Source organism: Psammomys obesus, unplaced genomic scaffold, assembly GCF_907164565.1.
Source record: "Psammomys obesus unplaced genomic scaffold, mPsaObe1.curated_primary_1811, whole genome shotgun sequence".
In the NCBI taxonomy this organism is placed as follows: Eukaryota; Metazoa; Chordata; class Mammalia; order Rodentia; family Muridae; genus Psammomys; species Psammomys obesus.
The window spans coordinates 144,822-162,494 of NW_026589980.1; the positions used below are offsets into that span (position 1 = coordinate 144,822).

The following is a 17,673-nucleotide window of genomic DNA, read 5'->3' on the forward strand; positions in this document are numbered from 1 at the left end:
TCATGGCTCCTCTTACTGACTATGGATGTGATGTGACCAGCTGCCTCAGGCTCTTGCCTCATCGCCTCCCCCAAGGAGATGGAGCTCCCCTCCTAACAAGGAGCCTGAAAAAGCCCTTCCTTTCTGAGTTCCTTTCCTCAGGTAGTTAGTCTCTGCAATGAGAAAGCAGCACAGTGAAGGATGCCCAGAGGGAGAGAAGAGTGTGACTTTACAGTTACTTTCCCTTTCAAGAACTGATGAAGGGCGGATGGGAACCAGCAGGCCACTGAGTCCCCCCCTCACCCCCAGCACTGAGAAGGGGAGGGTGGGGAGTAGGCAGGTTAACCCCTCTGCTCCCGAGAAATGCATCTGGAAGCTAGGGCCCGCACATGTAAATTCCCAGTTCTTAGGGCTTGCAGACTCAGTTGGGGGAATGCATTGAGTGTCCGGGAACAGAGGCATGTCCAGATACTCCATGGCACTCAGAGGGCAGGTGCCTCAGAAAGCTGGGTGGCAAGGGAGACAGTGTGGAAAGAACCTGGAACAGGCCTCGTCTGTGATGGCCTGCATTCACCGTGCCGTTCCAAGTGAGCTCTCTTGCTCTACCTCTTCCTCCCCTCACCTGTCCATCCTGGCCTCCCGTATGTACAGGATTCTCCACACTTAGGCCTTGGAGCACTGTTTTCATCTTCAGAACTCTTACAGTGCCCAATCTTTAGTTCATGGCTGTCTTCCTCCCCCCAGAATGTGGGGTCACAGATTCAAAGACCTTGTCTGTGTTTGCCTCCATCTGTATCTACAGTGTCTGCGTAGGTGCGCAGAGAACACACGCACACACACACACACACACACACACACAAGTTTTGTATACCAAAATGTTTATGGCACTTAAGATGATATAGTGGGATGATTTCCCCTCCCACGTGTTTGCGCTGTGTTTGAAATGGCATTTTAATTTAAAAACACTGGCTGTACTGAAGCCAAGGGCTGCTGTGTAAGGCTGGCTCTCTTGTCAGCAAGAGGGGAGCAAGCCTATACTGTTGTAAATGAAAGCCCAGGGCCTCATCCACCCCCACCAGGCTTTGTCCCCAGTGTCAGGCGAGAGGCCATGGGCCCAAGCCCACATTCGAGTGTCCCCCAAGATGATTCTCTGGTCAGAGTCAAAGGTCAGGTGGGAGTATCAAAAGGGCCCAGACTCACCACAAGGTCGTCACAGGAGCGGGGACAAGGGGGGCCACAGGGGCTGTACTGTGCCCCTTCAATGGTGCTGCAGTTGGTCACTGGGAGGACAGGATGGGCAGAGAGAATGGTGGAGACCATGGCCTGCCTCCCAAGGCTGCTTCCCAGCTTCTTGCTCTTTGCTCCTGGGCCCACCCTGGCCTCTGCAGGTACCTGGGCATGGCTGAGCCTGGCAGGCCTCCCCCTGGGCCTGAGGTCCCTCACAGAAATCCCCCAGGCCTTGGGGTGGTGGCTGGCCACAGGCTCGAGTCCGGCTCCGCAGGCCTCCTCCACAGCTCCGACTACAGCCCGACCAGGGGCCCCAAGGACTCCAGCCGCCTGCTTCTGAGGGAACAGCAGAGGAAGGAGTGTGATAAGGTGTGAGGGTGCTGGAGGGAGCCGGTACAAGGATGAGGTACTCCAGAGATGGCCCCACCAAGGGCTTCAGGGCAAGCATCAGCCTAAAAGGGCCACTTACGATCACATCCTGGCAGGAGGCATGGCTCTTCCTCAAACTCAGGGCCTGGGCAGAGGGCTGTGGGGACAGCCACTGTGGCCAGCAGAGGCAGGCTGAAGGGTGCCATGCTGGGGGTCCTGGCACAGAAGCGGTGCCGGTGGCGTTGGGCAGGGCTGCAGGAGGCTGAGCACACACTCCACGGGGTCCAGGGTGACCACGCAGGCTGCCCTTGGAGTGTATGGGGGACAGAGGATGTGAGAAGAGAGTGATGTCATGTGGGGAGGCGTCAACCCACCTTCTTCCTCCGCTTTCCTGAGGCATGTCTTCTGCCTCAGCCCAGACCCATGGCTGCCTGGGATGGGAAGCAAGGGCACATGAGGCATGAAAAGCCTTTCTCACCTTCCTCGCAAGGCCAGGAGCTGCAGTTGGTGACGAGCCCAGAGATGCAGGAGCTAGGGGGAAAAGCAGAGCTTGGGTGCTCCCCAGGGCTACATGGTACCCACAGAGCCTGTACCCGAACTCTGGTCCCCAGGACTTGCAAGTGTGATCTTGTTTGGAGATAAGAGCCTCCCAGAGGTAATCAAGTTAGTAAGGTTGTCAGAGGAGGTCACGGACAATCCAGTGTGACCCATGTTCTTATATGGAAAGGGTATTTAGATGCTGACATACACAGGGGGAAGATGAGGGAAAGAGGGAGAAGATAGCTCTCTGCAAGCTAGAAAGTGCCAGATCGGTGCCAAAAGGAGAGTTGGGACAAAGGCTCCCTCAGTGCCCAAAAAGCGCCAGGTCTACCAACACCTTGATCTGGGACATGTGTGGCCGTCAAAGGCTACTTTGTAAGACCCCTACCTCCTGAGCACGTGTATGCTTGTGCACATGCATGTATGTATATGAATGTGTTCATGTGTGTGTGTGTGTGTGTGTATGTATGTTGCCCGAGTACAAGTATGATATATTTCTGTCACAACAATCATAGAAATTAACACAAGTAGGAAAAAAGAAGACAGGCGATTTTTTTTTTTCATTACTGGAGATTCAACTGAGAGTCTTAACACATGCCAGGCCACCGAGTGTGTCTCCAGCCCCTGAGAGAAGACAGACAAGGACCGGTGGCTGGAGGGGGCAGGCAGACGGACCGGTTGGTTGTGGCTACTGGAGGGATGGGCTTCTCTTTGGCCGACTGGAGCCAATATCCCTGCTGCTGAGGAGAGACAGCCAGGGATAGCTGGGTTCTCAGGGACCGCAGGGCTACTGCAGAGCTGGGGGTTAGCGGTTCTTACCAGTTCTCACATGGATAAACCAAGGCACTGCCTGGGGGGTGAAGCCGCCCCCTGTGGACACAGGGGCAGTCCTGGGCAGGCACACACACACTGTTCTGAAATAGAAAGCCCTCTGTCACTCAGGCTCCAGCCTGCTCCAGTCAAAGCCAGCACTCAAGTCCATCCCACATGCCACCCAGACACCTTCCGAAGAGCAGCGCCCTCTCATTGGGCAAGAGAAGACCCCTAGCTGAGGGTCACACGGGGACAGAGACCCTCTCCTTCAGGAAGAAAATGGCCCCCTTCCATTGCAAGGCACGAGACTGACTTGTTAAAGGAAGTCAACTGTATGATACATATTTTTTCATATGAGTCACGTGATTTATACAACAGCAAAACACCCTCCAGCCCCGCAAACATGTTCACTAAGGAAAAGCAGCTGTGTCTCCAGCCAGACCCGGTAGGCAACTCTGAGTATATCTTGCTTATCCATTCCACGCATCCATCAGCCGAGTCTAGGACTGAGCACACAGGAGCTGCTCGGCACACAGCTGGCAGTGGGGGAGGACACACATTCGAGGGAGCAAAATGTAGAAAACCTCTTTTTGGTCCACCACCGCTTTCATGAACAAGAGAACAGCTATGGAGGGAGTCTGACTCAGCAGAAGCTTTGTCTCCAGTCCCAAACCTTTAGCTCTGCCCTTGTCCAGACCCCTGGCTTTCTCTTCCCTGCTAAACCAGGGACCCAAGCCATATGGTGGTCCCAGCTGTGGGCGGGCAGTGGAGATACTCACCAGCAGGAGCCTTCCAGAGAGGCAGTAGCAGCCAGGGTGGCAGGTCTGATTAGCCTCTCGAGGGGTGCTGAGATGGGCACAGGAGGCAGGGTCCTGGGCACAATCCAGCCACTGCTGGCCTTTGGGACACACTCCTGGCACTGGTCCTGTAGACACACATGACAAAAGGGCAGCCCAGGATCCTAACACGGGGGAGGCATCAGTCCTGGGCACTGAAGATGTTGCCACGGAGGCTGTATTGTTTAAATGGACAGGGCTGCAGGGGTCGGGGTGTTAGAAGTGTCTAGCCTGGTGGGAATGAGAACTAGAGTGTCCCCGAGGCAGCCCTCACCTGCACAGGGCTGCAGGCTGCAGGCAGAGAACTCGATGGGGGCATGTGGGCCACCACCTTGAGTGCGGTTTCTGTAGCCACCGCCACAGGGCACTGAGCATGGAGTCCAGGAACCCCACTCTGCACCGGGTCCTGTGGGTAGCATTCTGGTCACTAGAGGTCACAATACCCAGCCCACCCCTTTCCCAGGCCCAGATATCCAAAGCACCCCCCCCATCCCATCTCCTTTCTCATCCTGTCTCCCTTTACCTGCACGATCGCCTTCACTTTAGGGGACCTGGTGCATTCAGAGAGGAAGCGTCTGGCCTTTAGAGAGGGTCTCTCTTAGAGAAGGGACTAGCAAGGCTTCTGAGGACCCATCTCTTAGTAGTAGTATCCCTTAGGGAAGTCCCTTATATCACTCATGGGGGCCTGAGGGGGCATTCCTGGCTTTTCTCTGAAAGGTTCTTTAAGGAAGTCTCAGGCCCTGGGTCCCCACACTCACCGCGGCATGGCCTCAAACTGCAGAATTCAGCGTCTATGTTGGGGCCTTGGCATTCGGCACCCCCAAAGGCAGCTGGCGGTGCAGAGCCTGCTCTGAAGCGCCGTCGAATACCCACGTCACAGCTTCGGCTGCACGGACTCCACGGAGTCCAGGGGCTCCAGCCACAGGCCACTGCCAGGGTGAGGGCAGATGTCTGAAACCAGGCCAGGCTGTCCTGAACCCTGGCTTTTCTGGGACGCTCCCAGCACCCCCAGGAGGCTATCTCTGAAGGGCTTAGAGTCGCCCACGTCTCTGAGCACTGACCACATGGAGAAGTACCTGGACAGAGCTCCGACGTGCACACCATTTCAGCAGAGATGCAGGTGCTGCCAAGAGAGGACCCACTGAGTCCCAACCCAGCCCTTGCCCTTGAGGCACTGGATACCTGCCTCAGGGACCAGGGATCTGGGCCAGCAAATAAACAACATGAAGTGAATGCTGTGACTTGGACTCTCCTGACTCCCTCCCAAGTCCACGCCCAGTCGGCGCCGTGATGCCCCAGGTGGGGTGCTGTCCCTTTGTCACACGGTTCCATCAGGAAATACCTTTTTGTGCTTTTAATTTCATGCGTACATATTAAACAACATTTTGCACGACTTTAAGGGACAGGACTAGGTAGCGGCAATTGAGAAAGAGCCACAATTCTAGAAGTGGATATATTTTTTGCCCTTCCATTTTCCTCCAGTGCCTGTTTGCTTGTCAAACACTGGTGAGTCCAGAAAAATGATCTGGCAGAAGAACCAAGAGAATTGGGGAGGGCCTATAAAGAAAGGAACTGGGGGAAATTAAAAGAAATTAAAAGAAAGGGGAAAATGAAGAAGAAATCCGAGGAAAGGGGGTGAGATGGGGGGATGTTAGAGCGCCCTCTGCTGGCAAAACTTGGTGTCGGTTGAGAATTGTTTATTTCAAAGAGCAGAACCCAAGGGATTCTATGAAGAGAATTATATTCAAGAAAGAGAAAACCCCTTCCAGAGGGGCTCATGATCCCCCTCCCCAATTGAGTAGCTACAACAAGTGGACAAGTGATGGGTTACGGGGGAAGTGAAGTCCATTTTCTTTAAGGACGTGACCCCTGCTGGGTGGACCATTCTCCAGTGGATGGCGCCATACCCAGGAGTCCACAGACAACAATAACAATAGCATTAAGTTGGAAGGGGCTGGAGTGGATCTGAAAGTGGTTAAGGGGAGGAGTGGGGATGAATAGGATCAAAGTAACTATATGTATATATGAACTTGCCAAGGAACGAAATTACATCTTTAAAAGGAAGCCCCTCTTCAGTCTGTAGTTCCATTCTGCATAGCACACCCACCTATCTGAAACCCAGTCTCCCCAGTCAGATTGGGGCAGCATTTCTCGTGGACACCTGTGTTGTAGCCAGTCTGCTCAGGAACCAAGCTTGGCGTGTTATCAGCTGACCCCTGCCCTCTGACCCCTGCACCCACAATGATGAGTATGTGTGCGAGTCTGTGTCACCTTGACTGTGAATCACAGCCCCTCCCTTCGTGCCACCTCTCCCCTGCCTTGTCCTCCCCTGCCTGGCAGCCTACCAGTTGTTGCAGTCCAGGCGAGCCACTCCTCCTGGCGCATAGAGCTGCCCATGCAGCTGGCAGGGGCACCGGCTGCGGGGCAGGCAACTAGCATTGTGCAGGAAGAGGCCAGGAGGACAGCTGCAGCCTGGGGCACAGGAGCCAGTGCACTCCACCCCGGGGTCCTGCGCCAGGCACAACTGGGGGCACGGACCCCCCTCCTTGTGACACTGCTCTGCTGAGCGGAACACCATGTTTCCTGGGCACTGGGCTAGATGGGAAGATAGAGCGTCTGAGCAGGACAGCAGGGAGGCTGACAAAGGCCTGGGGTGAGGAAGTCCCTCCTCTCCCGACATCTCCCATCCTCTCCCCTTTTCCAGAGAGCTTGGCTCCCCTGGATATGCATGCTCTTGAGAACAGGAGAACACCAGTGTCTGGGCCGGGAGGCATGCCCAAAGGATCAGGGAGAAAAGGAAATAGGCCTCTCTGGGCTGACACTGTTCTCCTGAGTTTTGCCTGTGAGTGGGCTCTGCCTCCAAGGTCACATGCCCTTATCAGGGACAAGTAAAGTGTCTGGCCCAGTATCTGGTTTCCAGCAAATGGGAGGAAGAGGGGACCCGGAGAGACACTGGGAATCCTGAAGGCTCCCTAGCTCTCTGTGGGCCGTTCTGAAGCCAGAGGTCAGCTAAGTGAGATGGGAAGGCCGGAAAGGTCAACGCCCTAGGTAGATGCGGCCACCTGGAGAGTGTGGAAGGGATAAGGCACCTGTGCACGGATGCATGTTGCAGTCTCTGGTCTGAGTGTGGGGTCCTGGGCACACAAGGTTCCCAGGAGCAAAGCCAGAGCAGCTGCGCCCACGAATCTGGGTGCCGCCATTGCAGGAGGCTGAGCAGGTGGACCAGGAAGCCCACAATCCCCAGGCACTTGGCACTGTCAGGAAGAATGGGGGCCACAGTCAGGGGCGGCAAGATGTAGGCAGGAAAGGAAGGGATTTAGTACAATCCAATAATGTCAATCAGAGTCTCCCCTTTTAAAGGAGGCTTTGGGTGGGGGTGGGGTGGAGGTGGTTTAAAGACAGCCACCAGGTTTGCTCTCTCCCCTCCTTCCTGGGCGGTCATTCTCCTTTTCTCACTAAGGTTCCCAGCCACACCAGGACTGTCAGGCAGTACCTAGGCACACAGGCAGGCTGCAGGGCTCCTCCTGGGTGGCTTCTCCAGGACAGAGTAAATCCCTGGAGCTAGGGCACAGCCGAGAACGCTGCCTCCAGCCAGGGTCTCCCCCGGGGACAAGGCAGCTCTGGGAGCAGGAGGACCACAACGTCCAAGGCGTCCAGCCTGGTATCTCTGGAAAGAAGGACAGTTGCAGATCTAGCGTATAAAGACTCCAGACAGGCTGGCCGGGGGGGGGGGGGGGGCAGGGTCTGGGTCAGGTCCAAAAAACCAAGAGGCTGTGAACGGTAGAATTTCTCCCATGACTCACTCTGCTCTTAGGACCCTACCCTACAACTCCACTCTGACCTTCCCTAAGGCAGAGCCTTCCGTGGAACCTGGCCAAGCTCACGCCTGCACTTCCCATGGTTCAGCCAACAGTTCGCAATACATTCCCCACCCTCAGTCCCTCAGCCCAGCTCTTCTAGATTTCTCTATATGGGAAACCTCGGAGTTTCCTGTGACCTGTGACCACCTGCGTGAGATCACCCTTCACTCCCCACTGACTCCAGGACCCACTTCTCAGCCTCCTCCACTCATTTCCACCACCCTCCACTCACTCTGCCTCATATGCCAACAGGGATTAGCCAGCACTGCCGTGATCTCCCTTGAAACCTGCATCGCCTGAGCAAAGGGGCAACTGGCCCCTTTATCCTGCCCCAGAGAGTTCCTGTCTGCCCTGGGAGCCTGAAGCACACAGCCAGCCCAGCAGGCTCGTTCTTCCAGCCTCTGCATACACCTGCCCCCCATAAGATGGCCTGTCCAGGTACCCAGGATGCTTACATGAAAGCCCATCTCTCCCACTCCAAAGCCCACTAACCTAGACCGGTTCCAGGACCATAGCTCAAATGGACGGGCCCACTTCACTTCCACTTTCTGGCTTCAGTACCCACTGCAGCTTGTGTTGGCATTGGGGTTCAGGCAGGAAAGGAGACATGGGGACGCCAGCCTCACTAGCCAGGGTACCAGCCAGGACGGGGGATTAGGGAGAGGAAGGCAGTCTCCTGCCTCACAGTACCTGTCCCACACCCTGTGAAGCAGGCCTGCAGCTCCCGCCTGTCACCGTCACATGGGGCACCTCCAAACGCCACAGGAGGGTTGGAGGGGGACCTGAGGAGAGACTTGCCTGAGCATCTGTCTTGCTCCTACACCACCTAGCACTGCCTTCCTTATCCCTTCCTCATCTGTTCGCTGCCCTTTCTGCCAGGGTGGCCTGCTCTGCTCCTTCCTCCCTATCGCTTCCGCTCTTGCCCCAGCTCCACACCTGAACCTGGCCCTCACTCCAGAGCCACAGGAGCGGTCACAGGGAGTCCAAGGGGACCAGGCAGACCAGCCACAGGACTGGGCGCAGCCCCCTGGCTTACACAGCAGTATCCCATTCTCACACGTGCTGCAGAGAACAGAAGGGACGGAGGATCCCTCAGCACCAGAAAGCCATGGCCAGTACCTGCTCTCCACTCGAACCATCTCTTGACCCAGCGCCCTCCCTGGCCCAGCACCCTCTCTCACCCCAGGACTCAACCCTGGGCCAACACCACCCCTTAGCCTAGCATGCCCACCATTGGCTGCAGTTGTCCAGCAGGAAGGGCAGCCTGGGCTGCCTCAGGTCCTGGCCTACCAGGCAGGGGCATTCAGAGAGAGGCAAGCAGCGGGAGTCCTGGAGGAGGAGCCCAGGAGGGCAGCGGCATCCTGAGGGCACGAAGAAGTCACTTGGGGACAGGGCTGGGCTCGAGAGGGTACCTCTTCCACTTTCTGGCCCTGCCTCACCTTCCATACAGTGCCCGCTGCAGCTCCTGTTGCCTTCAGGGTCCAGGCAGGAGGGTGGACATGGGGGTACGAGTCCCCTCTGGCACAGCTCAGCACTCACATGTACACGGCCTGGCTCACAGTCTGAGCGGAGCACAAGTAGGGTGGGAACCAGCAGACCCAGAGACAAACCCTTGGGCTCCACTGTGGGAGGTCCAGCTTCCCTTTACCTGTGTCACCTGGGCAGAGCTGCAAGCTGCAGGGCACCCTCTCATGGGACGGCCCAGGGCAGGGGTCACCACCATTCTTGGGTGGGGGGTCCACACAGCTCCTCTGGCGACTCTGATGGCCACCTCCACAGGAGACACTGCAGGGCTCCCAGGGTCCCCACTCTGCCCACGCCCCAGCCACTGTGGAGGAAGAAGAGGGTCCACCAGGATGACTCCGAGGGGACGGGATACAAAGGCAGAAGCCTACGGTGGGTACAACTGGCAGCTACCAAAGCTGACACAAGGAAAGTACCAAAGCTAGGGGTGGGACCCTGACGCAGGAGCTGTGGACAGCCTGCTGTGTGTGCCCAGAGTTCTCAGCAACACGTAGAGCAGTCTGGGAGCCACTCTGGTGGAGTCACTGAACCAAAAGGTCTACAAGGCCTTCGGGTATGGAGCCAGGGACAAGCAAGTGGTACAACTGGCTGTCCCTGAAAACACTGTCCTATGCTGTCTCCCTTCATCCTCACACATGGAAACATGGCTGCAGGTAGAACGACAATTACCAGTTTACAGCCTGGGAGCCCTACGTGGAGGGATTCCCTCGGCTACCTAGGCAGACGAGGAAGGGAGTGAGGGCAGAGGAAGGGGTGTCCTCACAACCTTTTGAAGGCTTCGATCACATGGTATCATTGTGCTAGAGTTTCAAGAGACTGAACCCAGAGAGATCAGGGTACTTGGTGAGGGTCTCTGATATGAACCAACCCAGATCTCCCACAGCAAGTGGTCAATCTCTACCCCCAAAAAAATCTGGGGTGCCAGGCTACCTGGGCAGGCTTGTACGAAGCAGGACTGGCTACGGAGCTGGTCCATCAGACAGCTGCCTCCAGGCAGGGGAGGTCTCAGGAGCTCCCGACGTTGGAAGATGAGGCCCAGGCCACAGCTGCGGCTGCAGTCGCTCCAGCCAGACCAAGGTGCCAACACACAGTCCACTACAGGGGACAACACAGCAGGGCTTCGAGGGAGGCTCATGCAGGGACAGGACCCTCGGGACTGTACCTCAGACCAGCGCGTACCACAGTTGTCTTCATCAGAGCCATCCTGGCAGTTCAGTTGCAGGTCACAGCGCTGCTCACGGGGCAGGCATTCCCCACTGCCACAGCTCAGCTGACTTGAGGAGCAAAGGGGCCTTGAGGCTGGCAACCCAGGCAGGGCAGTGGTGGGCACAGTGAAGGGCCAAGCACTTGCTGCTAATTTGTAATTTGAGGGGAGAGAAGGGAGCCTCATAAATGTTTTCTGGCCGGATGAGAAACCGAGTCCCTTGAAATTCAGGCCAAGATCAGGATAGTTTGCTGAACAGAGGCTCTGGACTTTCCACTCCTCCCAGTGTTTCTGGAATCTCCCACCCAGGATGAGCCCACATAAGGTCTTTGTTCTACATAGCTGTCACAGTTTCTCTACTTGTAGGTATCCAGAGAGAGGTCAGTACACGCAAAACAGCCCTTCCCCTGGGGTACCCTCTTTCTGAGTGGGTTCTCCCTAGGGTTCCAGTTTCTGGGATTGGTTAACACTTTTTCTTCACATTGGAAGACTAAGTTTTGATCAAAATTATCTACCTTGGATGGATGGATGGATGGATGGATGGATGGATGGATGGATGGATGGGATGGATATGGATGGATCCATATAGGCAGAGACTATATGGATAAATGGATGAATATGGGGGCACATCGATAGATGAATGGATTGAGAGATGACTGTGTGAATGAGATAGCTAAGTAGATGGTGAATTAATAGATGGGTAGACAGGTAGGTGAGTTGGTAGGTGGAAGGGTAAATGAATAAATAGATTAGATGGATGGAGAGAGAGATGGATGGACGGACGGACGGATGGATGGGTCAGTAGATTAATGGATACATAGATAGAAAGAAGAATAGGCAGATTGACTAAATGACCAGATGCATGAATGTGTGGATGGAAAAAATGAGCGTGTGTATGGACAGGTAGGTTTAAGGGTACGTGGGTGAGGCTAGAGAGGCCTCAGTAACTAAGAGCTCTGCTTGCTCTTCCAGAGGACCCAAGTTTGACTCCCAGCATCCACGTGGTGGTTCATAACCATTTTAGTTACAATTCCAAGGGATCCAATACCCTTATCTGGTCTCCACGAGCACACACATGTGCGCACATACACAAATAAAAACAATCAAAATAAATATTTTTTTAAAAAAGAACAAGTGGATGATAGATACATAAAGAGGTGGATGGAGCAATGGATAAGTAGGTGGGTGGGTGGATGGATGGACGGATGGATGTGTGAATGGATTAGTGGGAAGGTAGACTGATGGATAGTTGAGTATCTTCAACAGCCAAATAGGTTTAACAAAACAGGCTGGGACCCAACGCCTATCCCATTCTCTTCGTTACCTTCAAAGACACTGGTGCTCCTAGTTGCAATTTCTCCCCATTCCCTACTGCCCCAGCCCCTCCCACGCCCTTCCCGTATGAGCTCCCCAGACCTGAAACCCTCTTGCCATCTCCAGCGCATGATACAGCCCCTCCAGCTCACCGCAGTGCTGCTCATCGGAGCCATCAAGACAGTCCTCCGTCCCGTCACACAGCCGCTCCTGTGCCACACAGCCTAGCACGTCACAGGGCATCTGCCCAGGGTCACAGTGCGTGGGTGGGAAGGGCCTGGGGGTGACACTTCGGCCTGCAACAGGACAGCAGCGCAGAACGCCAGCTGGCTTGGAAACCAGCCACCCTTACCCTTCCTCCTCGGTCACTTCCTATCAGTCCCCAGCTTCCCTCCTCTTAAGTGTCTATGATACCCCACTTTCTGCCCTTTTTTTTGGGGGGGGGGTAATGCAAAAGGAGTGAGTTGGGTCAGGAAGCTGGGATCCTAGGCCCATTCTACCAAAAATGACCTGGAGCCATGTGACCTTGATCCACATGACAAACCTCCCATGGTGGCTTCTGCTCCTCACAGAGAAGCTGGGCTCACACAGGCCGTTCAGGCAGAAGAGTCTTACCAACTGGAGTTCCTGGCGTGACTGAATATGGGGGACGCACTGTCACAGCAGCCATTCCTGGGTGTAGGCTCTCGGCGCCAGGAGGAAGGGTGGAGATGGTGGTCACTGTCTGCATAGATTGCTCTGAAACAGGCAGAGGAGTCTCAGGAGCACGGATGGGACCTACTGTCTTCTCCGGGGCCGGAGGAAGGCGTCTGCTCCCTGGCCTATGAGAGGTGGCGAGACAGACCCTGAAGAGGGCACCCCTGCTTCCCACACGATGCAGGGTGATCACAGCTACCACAGGGCACTCAGATAAGAAAGAGAGTAGCACTCTGTCACCCAAGGAGCACGAGATGAGTGCTAAGGACAAGGAGGGGAAAAAAAAAAAAAAAAGAGGTTTGATCTAATCCTGTACACAGCAACTACCCAGAACAAGTTCATCATGAAATAAGGCATTTAGAGGTGAGAAAGAACTGTCATTTAAATGTAACAGCAGAAGGAGCAAGCATGACCGAGGCTCAGGATGAGGACATTGCTGCTGATGTAAAGAAACTGATTTTGAGCTTCCTGACAGCTCTGATGAAAAGGAGAAGCAGATGCTCATTTTCTGCCAAAGCATCCATCTTCAAAGACAGCCTCCTTTGGAACCAGACTTATAATGAGACTAGGATTCATCCCGTGAGCCTACATGTTGCAAATGTGACTCTTTACAAAAGACATGGTGCAGCCAGACTGTGAAACTCCCACCGGAATTCATGGGGAAGAGCTGCCGACTCTCATCCATGAGAGAGCTGAGGCACGCATTAGCGCGGTTTGTCCACTATCTCCCAGGTTAGTCAGTACAAGCCTGCTGCTCTGGCGGTCCGCACCCATCCATCCCACACTGAGACAGCTCCCCTGGGGCCCATGGTGCAGGTGGCTGATCAGTAGCCCTGGGGAAGTTTGCACATGCCAGGCAGGGTGTCCCTTTTTCTGCTTAGAAGAATCCTGAGCTGGGCGCCCTGCCCACTCCCGTGTCCACTTAGGACATTTGTTGCCGACAAACGGCTCAGTGGGCAGAGAGACAATGATGGGGCCAGGTGGTTTCTCAGCTTCTTCAAGGAGACTGACCCAGGATAGGGTGAGGAGACTGCATCCACCCTGCAAGACAATTGCATGGCCCTACGAACTGTCTTCGTCCCCTCAGACCTCACATCCTGGGTCTGGTAGGCTGAGCAGGCCAGGAGCTGGCATGCACCTGGTGACCACTGTCTCTTGACCCTGTAGCTCTCTGGTCTTGGGAGAACTAGGAGAACCGGGGAGTTCAGCCTCTGGGATGCTGCCGCCTTTGTTCTGAAGGGCAGGAGATGACAAGGATGGGGCCTCGGGATTAGAGTCTGTGCACACACCTGTACTAGGTACAGATAACTCCTGCTCAGGCTTCTGGTGCTCGGTGTCTGCCAGAACCTGCAGAGGAAGAGCGCTTAGTCACTGCTCAGGCCTCCAGGGCAGGTCCACATGGCCTTTCCCAGAAGGCCACAGCTATCTCCTTCCCACCTGTAACTGTTTCCGGAAGCCCAGAACTGTGGACAGGGATCATGTCCTGCAAGGTAAGTAGGCTGAACACCCCAAGATACTGACCCTCAGAACTCATGATCAAGGCAGATGAGCTAGGCCTCCTCGGGCACCAGTTCATACCCTCACCGGCCTACCCGTGCAAGCACTTCATCTCTTCTTCCCCAAAGTCCAGCGGAAAGCACCCTGACTGGCCCCTCTTCATGTCACAGGCATCCCCATCCTTCAAGCTTCATGCCCGATGCCTCTGGGGACCTCAGGCATAGATTGCAAAAGCAGATGCTCCGGGGCCTTGTCACCTTAACAGAGCTCTTGTACCCCAGACCGCACCACGTCAGTACCCTGCCCTGTCCACCTCTGCACTGATCTGTGTCCCCAGCACTCAGCACTCCACCTAGCACCAAGCTGGCAGGTAGCTCCGCATCAGGAAACACAAGTGGAGGAAAAGCCACTGAATGTGTAGAGAGGGATGACAGTGCAGGTGCAGGAAGCACGTTGGTGAGGCCGTGAGTCACAAATTCCCACTCACCTCCCGGGGCTGGGATGGAAACTTTCCAGGCTGAGTGGAGGAAAGGGCCTGGGTCCTGGCTGTGGAATGGACTCTAGAAAGAAAAATCACCACAGGGCTCCAGGGAATCTCCTAGCCCTGAAGATTAACCATCTTAAAGGAATCAAGGGATTTGGGACCAGGGTAGGGCATTCAGGAGGGGCGCTGCCCACTAAGGCTGGATGAAGGTGAGTTCCAAACTGAGCAGGGTTAGATCATGTTGTGATCACTGGAGACTAGGTGAAGCCCTCCCACTGCCCGCCCTGCAGGACCAGGTAGAAACTGAGAGTCTCCCGTCTATCATGCCAGGTGGTGACGGTGGTCTTAGCTCAGGAGTCACCTTTGAGGGTCGTTAACCTCTAGATGTTAGGAGAATGTACCGAATCCAAGGCTGTCAAGGTGGGAAGGGCCCAGGGACACCTGGCTATGACCCCTCAGCAGTCATGGTTTGTAAAGGCAAGTCAGGGCTCCTCCCATTCACCTTTCCCGTCCTGGTTCAGCCTAAGACCAGGCCATACCTGCTAGTGGTCCCTCCATGAAGGGGCGCACAGCCCTCCTCATCAGAGCCATCCTCACAGTCCTTAGTACCATCACACAGTCCACCCTGCAGGGCACACTCACCGCTGGCACAGCGGTGTCCACTCCCCGGACACGGGGGTGCCGGTGGGGACACTGTGGAGAATATGCTCCTAAGGAGTCCTGACTTGGCACTGCCCACTCCCGCCCCTCCGGCTCCCAAGCTCACCCGCACGTGGCTCACAGCCCAGCAGCTCCACCCGCAGGAAGATACCGCGCTCGTCGCTGTTGCTGTGGTGGCTGTTGTGTGGCCACACCCGGACGTACCTTGTTTGTACCATCTGGCCGAATGTCCATACCTCAGGGGCCGTATGGTCCCAGCTCTCCGGGGAAAGCTGTGGGAGACATTATTCGCTGCCCAAGTCCCACCTCTTGCTCAAGATGTCACCGTGACTCTGCTTTGGTGCCCTTCTGAGTCTCCCGACCCTCATAACCTGGATGTTGCTCCCACGTAAAGCAGGGGCTCTTTAAGAGGCTGAGAATGCCCACCCGGGTGAACTGAGTCCTATAGCCGCAAGGGGTCTGTCTTCCCGGGGAGGGTGCCAACTCCTAAAGGAATGGTGCCGTGCCGGGGCTGCTCTGTGCTTCCGAGGGCTGTTACAGTCACGTGCCTGTCGGGTGTGCAGATTCTAAGCCACTTTTGTGTTTCCAGATGTCCCTGGACTCTCAGCTCCACCTGCTAGTCGGTAGCTGTCCCACAGATGTCTAATGCAAAGACTGTCCCTCAGGGGAATGAAAGTCCCTTGGGGACAATGGCTGTGGTATCCACGAGGGGGTTTGTTGGGTCACCTGCCCCAGGGCACTGGAGTGCTCAGTACCGTGGGTGGACGCAGGGTACGAGGCAGAGAGTGGAGATAGTCATGCCACTGTAGGCCATCGCTGCTGAACTGGAAGGACAAGCTGCTGACGTAAGCAGCAGAGGAGCCAGCCCACTGCACCATGATGCCTGAGGGGGGGACCGGGGCAAGGCAAAGGTCAGCACTGAGACAGCCACCCCATCCCCCATGCCCGTCCTGTCCCCTTCCCCTCACTGACCAGTTAGGTTCCGAGGCTGCAGCAGGTCCAGCTGCAGGTAGAGTGGCTGGGTGTGCCACTCAGCATAAGCACCCTCTCCAGGGCCAGGCTCCTCAATGGGAGCTCCCACGGCAGCAGCCCAGGCGGTGGGTTCTGGGTGCTGGGAGGGTGCCCTCATGGGCAGTCGGACCGGGCCCAGGGGAGAATAGCAGGCATCTGGGTTCAGGAGAAAGAGGAGTAGGCTCAAGTAGGGCAAAACAGAAGGCAAAATGGACACTTAGGGAGCCACAAGGGGAGCTGGGGAGACAGGGGACAGAAAAATGGAGCAAGGGGCAGAGCTGGGGAATGCAATTTGACATGGGTGACTTTATGGCCTTCAGTGTTGAAGGCAGGGGACTGTGCCAGAGAGCCCCTTTTCCTAGAGGTCTGGCAATTGCTAGGGCAGCCCCTCTCAGCATCCAAAACAGCACATGACTTACCTCCCAAGGGAGGCAGAACATGGGTGACGAGAGGGGCTCCGGGCTCCGGGCTGAGGGTGGGGCCAGGAGTGGCCATGGGGACCGATGTCTGGTTCTTTCCTGTGCAGAGACCCAAGGGTCAGGAGAAAGAGTGGGGGAGGCTGCCACCAGCCACCAAGCCAGCACTCAGGCCCTCCACACTTCTGGAACACATTCCCTCTCATGGCTTCTCAGGAACAAATGTCAGCTCCTACCCCGTGTGTGAATTGGGGCTTTTCACCTCCACTGACTATTTAGAAAACAGAATTAAAACCCCCAGGCCAAAACAACTTTTGGATGAGTGCAGAAGAGGTGCGGTTCCTAGCCTAGGCAGGCGTTAGAAAGAGACCCGTGCAGTGAACAGCCTAGGTAACCGCAAGTGCTGGGTGGCTCCAGCTTCATTGTAAGGACACCTTTGAGCTAAGGAAACCGCCTCCTTACTCCCTGTCATAGTCTGCACCGGATTCCTCTCTCCTTGAGGCTCTTCTGCCGCCCCTCAGACCCACTCACCAGGCAGCGCACAGTGGCAGCACGATTCTCCCATCCCCTCCATCAGGACCCAGCCCTGTGGGACAGAGAAGTCAAGCCACTGTCCATGCCTGAACACTCAGTTTCCCCAAGCCTGGCTGGCCCATACCACCTCTCCACAATCTCAGACCTCTCACCTGGGGGCAGCCGCTCAGGGGGCAGTAGGGGGAGCAGCGTGTGATAGCCCCGTGCAGACACTCACACACCACGCAGGGGCCCCCACGCCAGCGCTCCCCGACACGGTGCATGAGGCCCCACTGCTCACAGCCCTCACAAGACTCCGTCTGGCACCTGGGAAGGGAGACACGTTACAGCCTCCTTCGGGAGGGAGCTTACTCAGAGCTACCCCACCCCCACTTGTGACTTTCAGTCATAAAACTGAGAGAGTCCTGGCTAAATGTTTGGTCACGCTACAATCCCGCTCTGCCCCTGCTCCTAAAGGACCAACCGTAACAGGCCCAAGAGAATGGGAGGGAAGCACTCTGGGCCAACACTGCAGGTTCACACAGCCCGCCCAGGAAGAGCCTGAAATAATGGTGCCTCTACAAGCCTCACCAGGGGCACTCCTCAACCCCTAACAGACACACAGACCCATTCTTGCCACTGGAAAGCTCTATTTGTAGGTTCTGTCTGCTGGCTCCTAGATCTAGCAGGAACAAAACTGATGTAGGAGACAACTGAGGTGTCAATTGAG

At 55.8% G+C, this 17,673-nt stretch overlaps 1 protein-coding gene across 1 annotated transcript in view; it reads right to left on the bottom strand.

Moving 5' to 3' along the window:
• LOC129675535 (SCO-spondin) overlaps window positions 1-17,673 on the bottom strand; it is a 52,630-nt gene that overhangs the window by 17,752 nt on the left and 17,205 nt on the right. The window contains exons 37-66 of the mRNA XM_055605517.1: window positions 17,117-17,270; window positions 16,962-17,016; window positions 16,434-16,532; window positions 15,976-16,170; window positions 15,759-15,886; window positions 15,125-15,275; window positions 14,883-15,036; window positions 14,347-14,419; window positions 13,650-13,709; window positions 12,282-12,450; window positions 11,819-11,962; window positions 10,328-10,498; window positions 10,079-10,243; window positions 9,273-9,452; window positions 9,064-9,186; window positions 8,856-8,985; window positions 8,561-8,686; window positions 8,315-8,406; window positions 7,258-7,431; window positions 6,854-7,018; window positions 6,110-6,359; window positions 4,841-4,887; window positions 4,523-4,693; window positions 4,039-4,170; window positions 3,708-3,853; window positions 2,935-3,029; window positions 2,054-2,106; window positions 1,676-1,882; window positions 1,372-1,542; window positions 1,180-1,259 (exon numbers count right to left, since the gene is read on the bottom strand). Coding sequence (XP_055461492.1) covers window positions 1,180-1,259; window positions 1,372-1,542; window positions 1,676-1,882; window positions 2,054-2,106; window positions 2,935-3,029; window positions 3,708-3,853; window positions 4,039-4,170; window positions 4,523-4,693; window positions 4,841-4,887; window positions 6,110-6,359; window positions 6,854-7,018; window positions 7,258-7,431; window positions 8,315-8,406; window positions 8,561-8,686; window positions 8,856-8,985; window positions 9,064-9,186; window positions 9,273-9,452; window positions 10,079-10,243; window positions 10,328-10,498; window positions 11,819-11,962; window positions 12,282-12,450; window positions 13,650-13,709; window positions 14,347-14,419; window positions 14,883-15,036; window positions 15,125-15,275; window positions 15,759-15,886; window positions 15,976-16,170; window positions 16,434-16,532; window positions 16,962-17,016; window positions 17,117-17,270 — 4,060 coding nt within the window. The remainder of the gene's footprint in view (window positions 1-1,179; window positions 1,260-1,371; window positions 1,543-1,675; window positions 1,883-2,053; window positions 2,107-2,934; window positions 3,030-3,707; window positions 3,854-4,038; window positions 4,171-4,522; window positions 4,694-4,840; window positions 4,888-6,109; window positions 6,360-6,853; window positions 7,019-7,257; window positions 7,432-8,314; window positions 8,407-8,560; window positions 8,687-8,855; window positions 8,986-9,063; window positions 9,187-9,272; window positions 9,453-10,078; window positions 10,244-10,327; window positions 10,499-11,818; window positions 11,963-12,281; window positions 12,451-13,649; window positions 13,710-14,346; window positions 14,420-14,882; window positions 15,037-15,124; window positions 15,276-15,758; window positions 15,887-15,975; window positions 16,171-16,433; window positions 16,533-16,961; window positions 17,017-17,116; window positions 17,271-17,673) is intronic.